A 15,674-nucleotide genomic window follows, 5' to 3' on the forward strand; every position below is an offset into this window, starting at 1 on the left:
CCCAATTTGTTTAATTAATTTGTGTCTTAATATTGCTTACATAAAATATTTCTCTGGGTTGTAGAATATTATTTGAATTTTCAGAGCTAAAATGTCTCCGCTCCGCGTGGGACCTGTTAGCATGGAGGTGGGAGATATGAAAGATACCATGTGTTCCTGTGCAGCTAAAAAGGAATAGCATCCTTAGATTTGATTTAGAACTTTATTAAATTATAAAATGCATCCAATAAGGTCAGAATGGTTCTTGGCCTTGTTTATTGGTGTAATATTTGGTGTAAAACGTGTGTATTTCCTGATATATATATATTATATCAAAAGGAAATATCATTATTTTCCAGATTTTCCTTGTACATTTTCTATTTTAGTTAAAGAAAACATTTTTGAGTGTAATTTAAGGTTAAAACTTGAGGTCGTGATAATGCTTAACCACGTCGACCGAACCTCTTAAGAGATCATGAAATAAAGCGGCGGGGAAGGGAACCAAATAGATGTAAATAAGATGAGTTTTTGCCACAAACTCAAATTTTTGAACTCCTATATCTGTGTAATATGATGGTGTAAACCTTTGATATTTCAAACTTTGACTATTTAATCTAACATAATTCATAGTTTGAAATATCAAAGGTCTGTGACATAGTGCTGCGAAGGATATAGGTGTTCGAAAATCAGAGTTTGTGGCAAAAACTCGGTTCCATTTTTGACTCCTGATAATGCCTGATAATCACGTTTAAAACTGAGTTTTTAACATAATTATTCAATACTTATTAATTATTCACATATTCAATCTAATCTGAGATGATACTACTAATACAGGATGTAGCGTGTCAGTGCAATGAAAGTATTGTTGTTGAAGTAGTACAGAAAGATAACAGGAAAATCTCAATCGTCTGTCTTGTATAATAGTTTAAGTTATAGTCGGCGGCCAGGCAAATGAAGACTGAACAAATGATATACAAATCATTAAAAATTATTTTTACCTATTTCTTATTTGAACTTGCAACCAAAGTTCAACAAGTCGACCATTCATTCACAACAGTGTTAAATGAAGATATTAGCCTTCAATTAAACGCCGCTAAGATCGAACAAGAGAATTAAGTCGTTTACAAGAACTCCATGTATGGAACATAACAATGCATCCTTTAAAATTTAGTTAAAGAAAAAAATTCTTGATGGGACTATACGCTATATTTAAATTGATCCTCTGTTTAAAGAGGGATCTGGCCGATTCAGAACAGAATCTCTAAAAGCTTTTTGATCAAAAATGAATAAGATTTTTGTTGATGAAAAACTGTTTATTTTCATTTTTGGTTTCTCGGCAAATGGACTTGTACATTTCCAATAGAGAGAAATTTTTCGAAAAACGATTTCATCTTCCACATTATTAATCAGAATAAGGTTTAAAGTGTACTGTTATGAATTGGATCCTTCTTTAAATGGAGGATCACTTGAAATTACGCTTACAATCACTCTAACTTTTGATCAACAATGTTGAGATGTTTCTTGTACCAGTGCAATGCAGAAAGACCTGTTGAAAGCTGGAGTTGATGCATACATTAGAGCTAATCAAGGATTCAGCTTTCTTTTCCCAACTACAGGTATCTTGTCATTTTTAACTTTAAACAAAGAAAAATATGATCTCAAATATTGTCAAATTAGTTTCAGTGGGTAACGGCCTACGGGGTTTATTTAAAAGAAAAATAAACGTTATTGTGCAATTTTTTATTTTAGTTTTATAAATTTTAGAATTCTCCGACCCGTACATAAAGCAACATGTTGAGAGTATTCGAATTTGCGTGGAGGATGAGTCTCGCCTCAAGGTAGGATTTAAAAATATACATATACTAGCCTTATAGGGCGCTTCGCGCCCATCTTCTAAATTAATTGTGAGCATGTTCTCTTTGTGTACATCGTAAAACAAAACAAAAATAATTCGCGGATTTTCACAAAAAAATTCGTGGATTTTCAAAATTTTCAAAAATTTAATGAAGATCGAATTTTGATGGAGACAAATATTTGAAATTTTGATCATTCATAAACCTTCCCTGGGGCTCCGTGATGTCCCAAAAAAAATTTGGGCCCGATCGGTTCAGCCGTCTGACGTTTATTGGATACAAACAAACAGACAGACAAGCCAAATTTATATATAGACTAGAAATTCAAGGCGCTTCGCGCCCTTCTTTCTAGGCTTTTAGGGCGCTTCGCGCCCATCTTCTAAATTAATTGTTAACATGTTCTCTTTGTGTACATCGTAAAACAAAACAAAAATAATTCGCGGATTTTCACAAAAAATTTAGTGGATTTTCAAAATTTTCAAAAATTTAATGAAGATCGAATTTTGATGGAGACAAATATTTGAAATTTTGATCATTCATAAACCTTCCCTGGGGTCCCTAGATGTCCCACAAAAAATTTGGGCCCGATCGGTTCAGCCGTTTTGACGTTTATTGGATACAAACAAACAGACACCCAACAGACAGACAAGCCAAATTTATATATAGACTAGCCTTAGAGGGCGCTTCGCGCCCATCTTCTAAATTAATTGTTAACATGTTCTCTTTGTGTACATCGTAAAACAAAACAAAAATAATTCGCGGATTTTCACAAAAAATTTCGTGGATTTTCAAAATTTTCAAAAATTTAATGAAGATCGAATTTTGATGGAGACAAATATTTGAAATTTTGATCATTCATAAACCTTCCCTGGGGTCCCTAGATGTCCCACAAAAAATTTGGGCCCGATCGTTTCAGCCGTTTTGACGTTTATTGGATACAAACAGACAAACAAATAAACAGACAAACAGACAAGCCAAATTTATATATAGATTAGCATTCTAATTACTTGTAACTTGAAGCATTATCCTCAGAGCTCTGATTGGAACATAGGCCAGGATGTTTGCAGGATCATCACAACATGTACTGAATATATTCTAGGATTCTAATGAACTAAATATATATTTTAGGGTTCTAGTATACTGAATACATATTTTAGGATTCTAATATACTGAATATATATTTTAGGATTCTAGTATACTGAATATATATTTTAGGATTCTAGTATACTGAATATATATTTTAGGATTCTAGTATACTGAATATATATTTTAGGATTCTAGTATGCTGAATATATATTTTAGGATTCTACTAAACTGAATATAATCTAAGATTCCACTAAACTGAAAACAATCTAGGATTCTACTAAACTGAATATATTCTCTAGGATTCTACTAAACTGAATCTGCAGAAAGCTAAGCTAGAATATAGAATCTTTAAGCTGAGTAAGGGTGGACCGGATACTGAGGAAATAAGTAAGAATTAAGAAAATATATTTTAAATTATTGAAAATTTTACATTTTTAAAAGATTTCACAGTTTAAATCTTGCATCCTTGACCCCACCTAATTCAATAATTTTATTTGTAAATTATATCTATTATTTTCTAATCAAATTATATCCGATTATTTTCTAATCAAATTATATCCGATTATTTTCTAATCAAATTATATCCGATTATTTTCTAATCAAATTATATCCGATTATTTTCTAATCAAATTTTCAAATTTTTTTTTAGAATTAAACCAGTGCTTCTGCTTATGATACATTAAATTTTGATGCGGATCCGGATCCTGGTTCCGCACTTGAAAAAGATGGATCCGGATCCAGGTCATGAACATTTAGTTAATATTCACTGATTTTTGAACAGAAGAAGAATTCTCGAATTGATATTTTGTCCTTGGATCTGCATATTTTGTCCTTGGATCCGCATATTTTTTCGGATCAGGATCCAGGAAGCTAAGATGTTACGGATCCTAAGCTCTAGATTTAACAAGTTTTTATTTTCTAATATATATTTGGTAAGGTTGTGAAGATGGTGGAAGTAGTATTCCTGCTGCATCCCATTGGATTCTTCCATCAAAAGATTTCCAGGTTAAAATATTTGCAATTTATCATTTATTTTAATACTGCTGGCAGGACTTTTTAACCTCTTAGCTCCTCTTGTTTACGACAATTGTAAGAAAATCAAATTTATACGGTTTATACATACGCATTAATATTATTATTTATTTTAAAAGAACTTCTCAATTGATCTTTAATTAAAATGAGTTATAATTGATCTAACGTCCTATAAATAGGCTTTTATACTGGGGGTGACTTTGTGTCTTAGAAGATAACCTCCTTAAATTATTATCATTCTGATCTTTCCAAAATGTGACTTGCATTTTAAAAACAATTAAATTGAAGGAATAAATAAAAATATTGACACGATTTACTTATTTAAAAAACACCGATAGTTTCTAGATGCAAAGAATTGGCTTTACAATTTTACAAGCTTAATTATGAACAGATTTGGTACGAATAAAAACATCAAAGATTTGTTATCATTTATTTTATTCTGAAATATTTACTGAATAATAATAAAAGTATTTGTCAGGGAATGTGGGAAAGCCTGGTTTACGATTCAAATATCAAGAATGATCTTCTCAGGTTAAACATATTTTTAAACATTACTTTTATTGTTTTAACATCTTGATATTACAGATTTGTGGAAACAACGCTCATTCTTGGGGATAAGAAGGTATCGTTTTTTTATTTTTTATTTTTCCCGGAAACTAAATAGTTTCTTGATTGGTTAATTCCTCCAATTTTTTCACATGCATGATTATTTGATTAAAATTCTGTATAAATGTATTTGATTGGGCTGCATTAACTATCATCAACTGTATTGATGGAATTAACTGATATATTGATTGATTAATTGATATATTGATTGATTGATTTTCTGGTAGATTGATTGATTGATGGATGTACAGATTAATTTACTGACTTATTGCTCACTTGTCTCAATTAGATATTGATTAAATAATTGATTGGTACAGGTAGATCCTAATGTGATCAGCTGTAATCGCGTGGTACTACTGCATGGACCCCCTGGAACCGGTAAAACTAGTTTATGTCAGGCCTTGGCACAGAAACTATCTATCAGGTATCTGGTACATACCGAGCACCGCATGTTCTCCAGGGGGGGGGGGATTTCTTTGCACTTTATTTTATTGCAGTGTTCATCATTTTGACAAATATTACAAATCCGACAAATAATTTATCCTTGCCCTGCCGGCTCTCTGGTTGATAAGTATTATTACTAAATGGAGTGGGTAATTAATATAAAAGTATTTAAGATGGAGAAAGTTTATTTTTCAATTTAATTCAGGGAGTTGAGAATCTAATGATATAATAATTAAGGATGGGAATCTAACGATATGATAATAAAGGATGGTAATCTAATGATAAGATAATAAAGGATGGGAATCTAATTATGTAATAATTAAGTATGGGAATCTGAAGATATTATAATAAAGGATAGGAATCTAATGATATGATGATAAAGGATAGGAATCTAATGATATGATAATAAAGGATGGGAATCTAATGATATGATAATAAAGGATAGGAATTTAATGATATGATAATAAAGGATAGGAATCTAATGATATAATAGTAAAGGATAGTAATCTAATGATATAATAAAAAAGGATAGGAATCTAATGACATAATAAAAAAGGATAGGAATCTAATGATATGATAATAAAGGATGGGAATCTAATGATATGATAATAAAGGATGGAAATCTAATAATATGATGATAAAGGATAGAAATCTAATGATATGATAATAAAGGATAGGAATCTAATGATATGATAATAAAGGATAGGAATCTAATGATATGATAATAAAGGATAGGAATCTAATGATATGATAATAAAGGCTAGGAATCTAATGATATAATAGTAAAGGATAGTAATCTAATGATATAATAAAAAAGGATAGGAATCTAATTATATGATAATAAAGGATGGGAATCTAATGATATGATAATAAAGGATAGGAATCTAATGATAAGATAATGAAGGATGAGAATCTAATGATATGATACTAAAGGATAGGAATCTAATAATATGGTAATGAAGGATGGGAATCTAATGATATGATAACAAAGGATGGGAATCTTATGATTTGATAATAAAGGATGGGAATCTAATGATAAGATAATAAAGGATGGGAATCAAATAATATGATGATAAAGGATAGGAATCTAATGAAATGATAATAAAGGATGGGAATCTAATGATATGATAATAAAGGATAGGAATCTAATGATAATATGATAATAAAGGATAGGAATCTAATAATATAATAATAATAAAGGATTGGAATCTAATGATATGATAATAAAGGATAGGAATCTAATGATATGATAGCAAAGGATAGGTATCTAATAATATGATAATACAGGATGGGAATCTAATGATATGATAATAAAGGATAGGAATCTAATGATATGATAATAAAGGATGGGAATCTAATAATATGATAATAAAGGATGGGAATCTAATGATATGATAATAAAGGATAGGAATCTAATGATATGATAATAAAGGATGGGAATCTAATAATATGATAATAAAGGATAGGAATCTAATAATATAATAATAATAAAGGATTGGAATCTAATGATAAGATATTAAAGGATAGGAATCTAATGATATGATATTAAAGGATGGGAATCTAATAATATGATAATAAAGGATAGGAATCTAATGATATGATAATAAAGAATGGGAATCTAATAATATGATGATGGGAATCTAATGATATGATAATAAAGGATGGGAATCTAATAATATAATAATAATAAAGGATAGGAATCTAATGATAAGATATTAAAGGATAGGAATCTAATGATAAAAAATATAGGATGGGAATTTGATTATATAATATTTTAGGATGGGAAACCGGTACTCCCACGGCCAACTGGTTGAAATCAACTCCCACTCTCTCTTCTCCAAATGGTTCTCGGAGTCGGGGAAATTGGTTCAGAAAATGTTTGCGGAAATTAGGAATTTAAATTAAAACTTTTGACCCATCCTGTTTTCAATCGTAATCTATTATTTCGAAACTTTAAAGAATTGTTAATTGGTGGTGATGAGTGATTTAAACGATTCACTAGACACATTTAAACCATCATAAAAGGGCAAAGACAGCTGTTTTTTCCATTTTGAATGTGTTATTACGTCATTTTCAAAAATTTCAGAGAATTGACTAAAGTAATTTTCCTTAAAAAAAAAATTTAATAATAAAGATATTCACATTACTGTTCACTTCAACAAGTGTTTAGACTGGGAGTTATAGCTTTGTGTTATTAGAGTCATATTACTCTTTACTGTCATTTCACTTTTACAACAAATTTTGGAAATTCGATAAATATATTGTTAATGATTAATGATCATGGTCTTGGCTTCTCAATGTTTTGATTTTGATATTGGTCTAGGGACCTGATCGATGATCCGAACGCATTTGTGTGCGTCCTCATTGACGAGGTATAAAATATCTACATGTTATATTTTTTGTTGGATTATATTAACCCACTGTTAATCCTGTTATTTACTCTCAATTTTCATCTTGATTTTAGTTTCTCGCACTCTATTTAATTCATCATTCATTCTTACATTTTATCCTTTAATTTTATAATCTCGCTTTCCACTAATCCTACGTTTCATATTTTGATAAGCATAATACTAACTCATTTGACCTATATTTAACCAACCTAAAAACGTTTGTAAAGATAGGATTTTGGAAACTGGGCATTAATAAAAATTGCTTTTAATAAAAATCATGTTGTTCACACCTAACTAGAAAGGGAAAGGACTGTATAACCTCGTAGCTCTTCTAGTTTTGATTTTAAGTATGAGAAAACCTAATTTTTCTGAATGCATCAATGCAATTCAGAATTTGTTTTTCTTCTCAGTATCTCGTAAATAAAAGAAGTTATGATTGAAAACAAAACAGATTTCAATCTATCACGTTCAATTTACTTAAGTTTAACGTGTTCTAAATCTAATTTTACAAATTCCTGTTCCAGGTTGAATCCTTGACAGCTGCACGGAAGAACTCTGGTTCTGAACCAAGTGATGCTATTCGTGTAGTGAATGCTCTGCTCACCCAGCTGGATAGTATCAAACATTATCCAAACCTTCTCATACTCACAACAAGGTAAGAGAGTTCAGGGTGTCAATTTTTATCTATTTTTAAGCACACAAGTTGTTATAATACAGGGATTTACATTCGTTATGACAGTTGAGACTCGTCTTTGAGCTCTGCCATGATTTGCGGCATTCATTTGCCAACCTTATTTTTTAATTATGGTTTTGTAGGTAGTTTTCTTCACTAGATAGAGTTATGTATTAGACAATAATAATCAACTAATATATTTACTGTGTAATGTATAATGTTTATCTTTGAAATATTGAATTGTAAATCTTCTTGTTTTAGTAATATTACTGGAGCCATTGATCTTGCATTCGTAGACAGAGCCGACATCAAACAGTATATTGGACCTCCTAGTCAACCAGCAATATATAAGGTAGACATATCTGATATCAGTGTCAGGGTGGCCAAAATGTACGGATTGTACGGATTTTTTATTTTGTAACTCTAAAATTGTACGGAATGTACGGATTGTACGGATTTTTTTTCAAATTGTACGGATTGTACGGATTTTTATCCTAGAAATACACCATTTTTTTTAAATTTTCACTCATTTCAGCAAATTTTTCATTTAAATTTTAAAAAAAAATCTCGTCAAAATGAAGTTAGTTTAACTTCTTTTCTGCATACTAAATAATATTAAATTGATAAATGTTTCAATTGACAATCAAAATTCATTCATAATTTTCGAGATCCCAGAAGTGATCATTTGAGAAAATGTTTATCTATCTGTCTAGCTATCTGTCTAGCTAACTGTCTAGCTATCTGTCTAGCTATCCGTCTATCTATCTGTCTAGCTATCTGTCTAGCTATATGTCTGGCTATATGTCTAGCTATCTATCGAGCTATCTGTCTATCCTTCTGTATATCTATCTGCATGTCAGTTTATCTATCTTTTTATCTATCTGTTTATATATCCTATCTGTCTCTCTGTTTATCTATATGTGTATGTGTCTATCTGTTTCTCTGTCTATCTATCTGTCTAGCTATCTGTCTAGCTATATGTCTGGCTATATGTCTAGCTATCTATCTAGCTATCTGTCTATCCTTCTGTATATATATCTGCATGTCAGTTTATCTATCTTTTTATCTATCTGTTTATATATCCTTTATGTCTCTCTGTTTATCTATATGTGTATGTGTCTATCTTTTTCTCTGTCTATCTATCTGTCTGTCTGTTTATCTATCTATCTATATGTCTCTTTATCAGATCTGAGAACATCCTCTCAAGTTTCCACCGTTTATCTGTAAATCTTTTCATTTTTAGTTAATATTAACTTTCTTTTAATTGAGTGTGCAACCCTGTACCACGCTATTTTTAATTATATTAGATCCTAAATCTACACTCCACTCTTTCAAATTATAACTTAGTTGTCTGGTTGTTAAATGGCCTACACACCGATCTAAACAGTTTTAAAAATTAGAATCAACGCTCTCTAGTTCTCTGGTTCTCCGGTCCTCTGGTTCTCTGGTTCTCTGGTTCTCTGGTTCTCTGGTTCTCTGGTTATCTGGTTATCTGGTTCTCTGGCTTTCTAGTTCTCTATTATCTAGTTCTCTGGTTCTCTGATTTTCTGGTTCTCTAGTTCTCTAGTTCTCTATTATCTAGTTCATTAGTTCTCTAGTTCTCTGGTTCTCTGGTTCTCTAGTTCTCTGGTTCTCTTGTTCTCTGGTTCTCTAGTTCTCTAGTTCTCTTGTTCTCTATTATCTAGTTCTCTAGTTCTCTTGTTCTCTATAATCTAGTTTTCTAGTTTTCTAGTTTTCTAGTTTTCTAGTTTTTTAGTTCTCTGGTACTCTGGTTCTCTAGTTCTCCAGTTCTCTATTATCTAGTTCCCTAGTTTTCTAGTTCTCTAGTTCTCTAGTTTTCTAGCTCTCTAGTTCTCTGGTTCTCTGGTTCGGTTCTCTTGTTCTCTTGTTCTCTTGTTCTCTGGTTCTCTAGTTCTCTAGTTCTCTAGTTCTCTAGTTCTCTAGTTCTCTAGTTCTCTAGTTCTCTAGTTCTCTAGTTATCTAGTTAGTTCTCTAGTTCTCTAGTTCTCTAGTTCTCTAGTTCTTTAGTTATCTAGTTATCTAGTTATCTAGTTATCTAGTTATCTAGTTATCTAGTTATCTAGTTATCTAGTTATCTAGTTATCTAGTTATCTAGTTCAGTAGTTCTCTAGTTCTCTAGTTCTCTAGTTCTCTAGTTCTCAAGTTCTATTGTTCTCCAGCTCTCTAGTGTTTAATAGTAATGTTTAAGTTTTACATCTTTGCAACCTTATGTGGTAGACTTTTGTTATTATAAGCTGTGAATTCTGCCAGATTAATTAGATTTTTCGAAAATTGTACGAATTGTACGGATTTCTTCTGAAAATGTACGGATTTTTGTACGGATTTTTTCAAAAAAGTTTTGGCCACCCTGCAGTATATTGGACCCCCTAGTCAACCAGCAATATATAAGGTAGACATATCAGTATATTGGACCCCTTAGTCAACCAGCAATATATAAGGTAGACATATCAGTATATTGTACCCCCTAGTCAACCAGCAATATATAAGGTAGACATATTTGATATCAGTATATTGGACCTCCTAGTCAACCAGCAATATATAAGGTATACATATCTGATATCAGTATATTGTACCCCCTAGTCAACCAGCAATATATAAGGTAGACATATCAGTATATTGTACCCCCTAGTCAACCAGCAACATATAAGGTAGACATATCTGATATCAGTATATTGTACCCCCTAGTCAACCAGCAATATATAAGGTAGAAAATAAATCTAAAAACACGAATAGTAGATCTAGTAACAGGAATAGTGGATCTAGAAACAGACATAGTAGATCTATAAACAGAAATAGTAGATCTATCTAGCTAGCTATTCCTATTTCTAGATATACTATTTCTGTTTCTAGATCTACTATTCCTGTTTCTAGTTCTACTACTTCTGTTTCTAGATCTACTATATCTGTTTCTAGATCTACTATTTCTGTTTCTAGATCTACTATATCCATTTCTAGATTTTCTATTTCTGTTTCTAGATCTACTATTTCTGTTTCTAGATCTACTACTCCTGTATCCTTGAGTTGATCAGGACCCGGATAGTCCTGATGTTGAATCAATGTATTCTCCCTGTTCAAACAATGGTTGCTCAACATTGTAAGGTAAAAACAATTTTAACAGAATATTTAATCACAGAGCTGCAGATAATGAAAAGAGTAAAAAAAGTGACTGCCATTTTGTTGTACTGTCACCGTACTGCAGGTGTACTTCATACATTTGGGGCCCTGGAACTCTTTTTATAAAAACGGATATATTGAAAATTATATTTAACATTTAATCCAAATCAAATAATGATTTATTTCACATTAACACATATTTAAGTTTATTTTTAAACTTGAAAAAAGAATAACTTGTACACTGTACAGGTCTGAAAAAGGAACATACTGTATTGTTGTGATGTACTGCCTATATGTAAAATTACATGTGAAGATTTACAAGAAATGTTACATATTTTGAGACCCAAAGTGACTGACCATATCTATACAGAGGGAATTTCTTATTTCTTCTTAATATATTTTACTCTCTTTATCTATATATATATATTTTGTTTGTCTTGTCTGTCCGTTTGTATCAAATAAGTGTCAAAACGGCTGAACCGATTAGGCCCAACATTGTTGAGGGACCACACATTCTCATGACCCCAGGGAAGGTTTGTACAGGGAACACGATAAATTCACGTTTTTATATTTCTTTATTTTTTTTCCAGCAGAGAGGTTCAAAATACGATCATTAAAATTGTATCTATATTTGTCTTTTGTTACGACACATGAATCCGAATAATTTGTATTGATTAGGATGAATCTAGTGCTTCTATGATACTCTGGAATATTGCCGGTCAGAGTACTGGTATGTCAGGACGCACACTAAGGTAACAGTTTTTATAATAAGCATTTTAGATGTTATTTTCTATGTGAATTTGCAATCATGTGTTTTAAATCTCATTGTTTATATTTTAAATATGTAAATTCTCATATTTTAATTTCAAAATGTTTTAGTTCTCTACATGTGTTCATTGAAAAATGTGCTAGTTCTTCATGTGCCAATTGCTAACATATGTGAATAATGTTTGCATGGCTAAAATGTTTTATTGCTCTAAATGTTATTAATTCTCAACTTATTTGGTTATTGTCAAAATGTAGTAATTCTCAACAGTTGTTTGTTGCCAAAATTTGCAAGTTCTACATGTGCCAATTGCTAACATATTTTCATTTCATTTCATTTCATTGCTCTACATGTGTGAATTGCCATAACGTGGTAATTTGGTTTTTGCCAAAATATGGTAATGCCCTATACTTGGAACAACTAGTTGTCAAATGGAGTTAAACTCTGCAATAGTCATGCCATAATTGGGTGTTAGCACCGACTTTTAAACAAAGTTACAAACTGGACTTTAAAAGTCGAATTGAAGTTGGTTTTTTTCCCACCAGATTTCGCCCAGTTGTACTCGACTTCAAAAGTGACTCAGTTATGGCACAACTTTTGCAGAGTTAAACTCTACTTTATCACTCGACTTAAACTCTGCTTCTGGAAAGCAAAACTCCACTTTAAATAAGTCACTGTTTGCTGGGGTTATTGCTAAAATAATTCAATGATCTAAAGTGTTTATTGCCATAACATAATGTGGCCAATTTCCACATGTTTCTTTGCCAACTATTATGTTAATGCTCCACATGCGTAAAATAAGCAAATTAACAATATTGCCGATTAAACGTTCATTTTTATCTTGGGACGCAACTAGAAATTTCACTGAATTTGTTTAAATGTTAGGAAACTTCCTTTGGTGGCACTTGCAATGTATTGTGATCTCCAAAGGTAATCCAATAAAATATATTTAAGTAGGGCTAATTTTTTACAAATATAAAACAAATACAATTTTTGACTTTATCTGTAAAGATGATTCACAGTTTTTATTAAAAGTAACGTTACCTAACCTACACCGAATAAGGGCTAATTACTGTAATATTATTAATCACTAGCTGAAGTGCCCGGCGTTACCCAACCCAGGTTACTCATAGTTAGTCCCGCCACTTACCCGCGCTTGATCTTAAGTGGTAATTTTAATTGAAGTGCTCGGCGTTACCCAACCCAGGTTACTCATTGTTAGTCCCTCCACATACCCCCGCTTGATTTTTAATGGTGATTTTAATTGAAGTGCTTGGCGTTGCCCGTGGAATTTAAAAAAATTATAATTGTTTCAACTTTCAGCCATGGTTTCCCTGAAAAAAAGTTCTGCCAATTTGGTCCAGTGGTTTGACCAGGTTTAGCAAACATAGAAAAGAGCGAAAAGCTTTATTATATTGATATATTTTCTAATTTTATTGCGAGATAATAGAAAAAGTAAAAATAATCTTCCTTTCTTTCAGTTCCCTGGATATAATTACCTTTCTGGAGGCTTTACAGAAGGCTTTAAACAAGCAGCTAGAGGATAGAGAAGTTTTGTCGAAACAATAGGCACTAGCGACTATATGAAGTAGTCTCTTTAGAGAAAGGCTTGTCGAAACAATAGTCACCATCGACTATAAAATATCTGTGAAGTAGTCTCTTAAAGACTTCATATACTAGCTTCACTTTTTGTTTTTAACGAATTTCGTAAAACTTTCTATCCTAACTCGTATTGAAACAAATATTTATCAATTGGATAAGAGTTTAGATTTTTTAAATTTCATATGTCTAGGGGAGATACATTTGCGGTTGGAAATTTTTTAAATACCAAAATTCATCATATTCAAGTTAGTGTTTAAATTTGTTTTACTGCATTTTTTAGATGCTTTGAACAATGTACTTACTCTCCTTCTAATATTTCAATTTAATTGTTACCAGTTATATTATGATCCAGGCTTGTGATATCTAGTAAACATACGCTTAAACAAATATCAATACCTGTTGAATTGTACCTGAAATTCTTCTCTGTACTTGCAAGGCAACTACTTGAAATTAATATTAATATTTTTCTTGATCAGCTTGCTGCTCTAGTACTTCCGGTGAATAAGTTCCTAAAAAGTAATCCCATCCCCCCACCCCCACCCACTTCTTAAAACTAAAACCCCCTATTAAAACATTAATAACAAAACTTTTGGTGTTCTTCCTCACATACTAAACATGCAATTTATAGCCATAGACATTAGACATAGACATAATTACTTGAATAAAACATGTAAAATGAATAGAAATAATTAAAGCATTATTAATCGCTGTTTTTTGTTATTGACTGGATTTAACTGTAAAGTATTGCATTGTTTTGAACATTTTTTAAATAAATCTAGTGTATTTTTTTTTATTATTTTGTTTAAAATTAGTGATGATATCTTTTTGCATATTGGAGACATTTAACCAAATTTCAGTTTTGGTTAAACCACAAAAAAATAGTTATAGGGACTGTTTGCTGTTACTTAGTCGAGCCTATAGCAATCTTCATATTTTATTATTCCAAAGGTTTTGAAGAAAAATATAATAATGAAGCTCTTGAATATCAATTCTAGGTTTTTATGTTTAATCTAAGATACTTATTCATTTATTCATTTATTCATTTATTCATTTATTCATTTATTCATTTATTCATTTATTCATTTATTCATTTATTCACTTATTCACTTATTCATTTATTCATTTATTCATTTATTCATTTGTTCATTTGTTCATTTGTTCATTTGTTCATTTGTTCATTTGTTCATTTGTTCATTTGTTCATTTGTTCATTTGTTCATTTGTTCATTGATTCATTGATTCATTGATTCATTGATTCATTGATTCATTGATTCATTGATTCATTGATTCATTGATTCATTGATTCATTGATTCATTGATTCATCTATTCATCTATTCACCTATTCACCTATTCACCTATTCACCTATTCACTTGCTCATTTTCTCATTTGCTCATTTGCTCATTTGCTCATTTGCTCATTTGCTCATTTGCTCATTGGCTCATTGGCTCATTGGCTCATTGGTTTATTCAATATTCATATATTCGTCCCCTGAATCTTTCTTCCCACACCTCCAAAATACTATGGTTAGAAATGGGATAGAATATCATATATGTGTACTGTGTAGTGTGTGTAGTGTCGGCGTCGCCCGAACGGGCTGTGTACACCGTACACTGTACAGGCTGTATGAAAAAAACACGGAACATTTGAATTCAGATAATATTTCTTGATGTTACCGTCAATACTCAATTTTGACTTTTAAAGGTAGCAGACCACACTTTGGAAATGAGACTTAACTAAAAATACCGTTAATAAAGAATTATACTACTATCATTGGCCATTGTGTTCCATGAACAAATACCGCACTAAAGGGATATATACCAGTAGTTCACTTTATTCCCGTGTATTTGAGGACAGTGTACTAAGTCAAACTACATCCTTTCTGCAAGACTGCATATCTTCATTCTTGAATTGTATATTTTGTTTTACAATGGTCTGCTTGTTTAAGTCTGGTCTACAACCATTGGGTGTTTTTCAGGGGGGTAGGAAACAGTGTCAGAATTTAAAGAATTTGACCCGCGTCTTAAATCTGCTAAAACCGGTTTCAATTGAGCGCCGGTTAAAATCTTGAAACATTTAATACAATTTATTAAATAATGACAACGAAAAA

At 31.2% G+C, this 15,674-nt stretch overlaps 1 protein-coding gene across 1 annotated transcript; it reads left to right on the plus strand.

Annotated features, from left to right (window-relative positions):
• The first annotated feature begins 52 nt into the window (after positions 1-52).
• LOC111707253 (pachytene checkpoint protein 2 homolog) lies at positions 53-14,359 on the plus strand. The gene is made up of 17 exons (XM_023480324.1): positions 53-172; positions 814-872; positions 1,510-1,595; positions 1,744-1,817; positions 3,218-3,305; positions 3,856-3,923; positions 4,429-4,481; positions 4,536-4,572; positions 4,874-4,980; positions 6,779-6,892; positions 7,324-7,372; positions 7,915-8,045; positions 8,325-8,415; positions 11,082-11,183; positions 11,877-11,950; positions 12,850-12,894; positions 13,446-14,359. Exons 1-17 carry the CDS (start codon positions 92-94, stop codon positions 13,531-13,533), a joined length of 1,347 nt encoding a protein of 448 aa, XP_023336092.1. The 5' UTR covers positions 53-91; the 3' UTR covers positions 13,534-14,359.
• The last annotated feature ends 1,315 nt before the right edge of the window (positions 14,360-15,674 follow it).

This window comes from Eurytemora carolleeae, unplaced genomic scaffold, assembly GCF_000591075.1.
Source record: "Eurytemora carolleeae unplaced genomic scaffold, Eaff_2.0 scaffold39, whole genome shotgun sequence".
Classification (NCBI taxonomy): Eukaryota; Metazoa; Arthropoda; class Copepoda; order Calanoida; family Temoridae; genus Eurytemora; species Eurytemora carolleeae.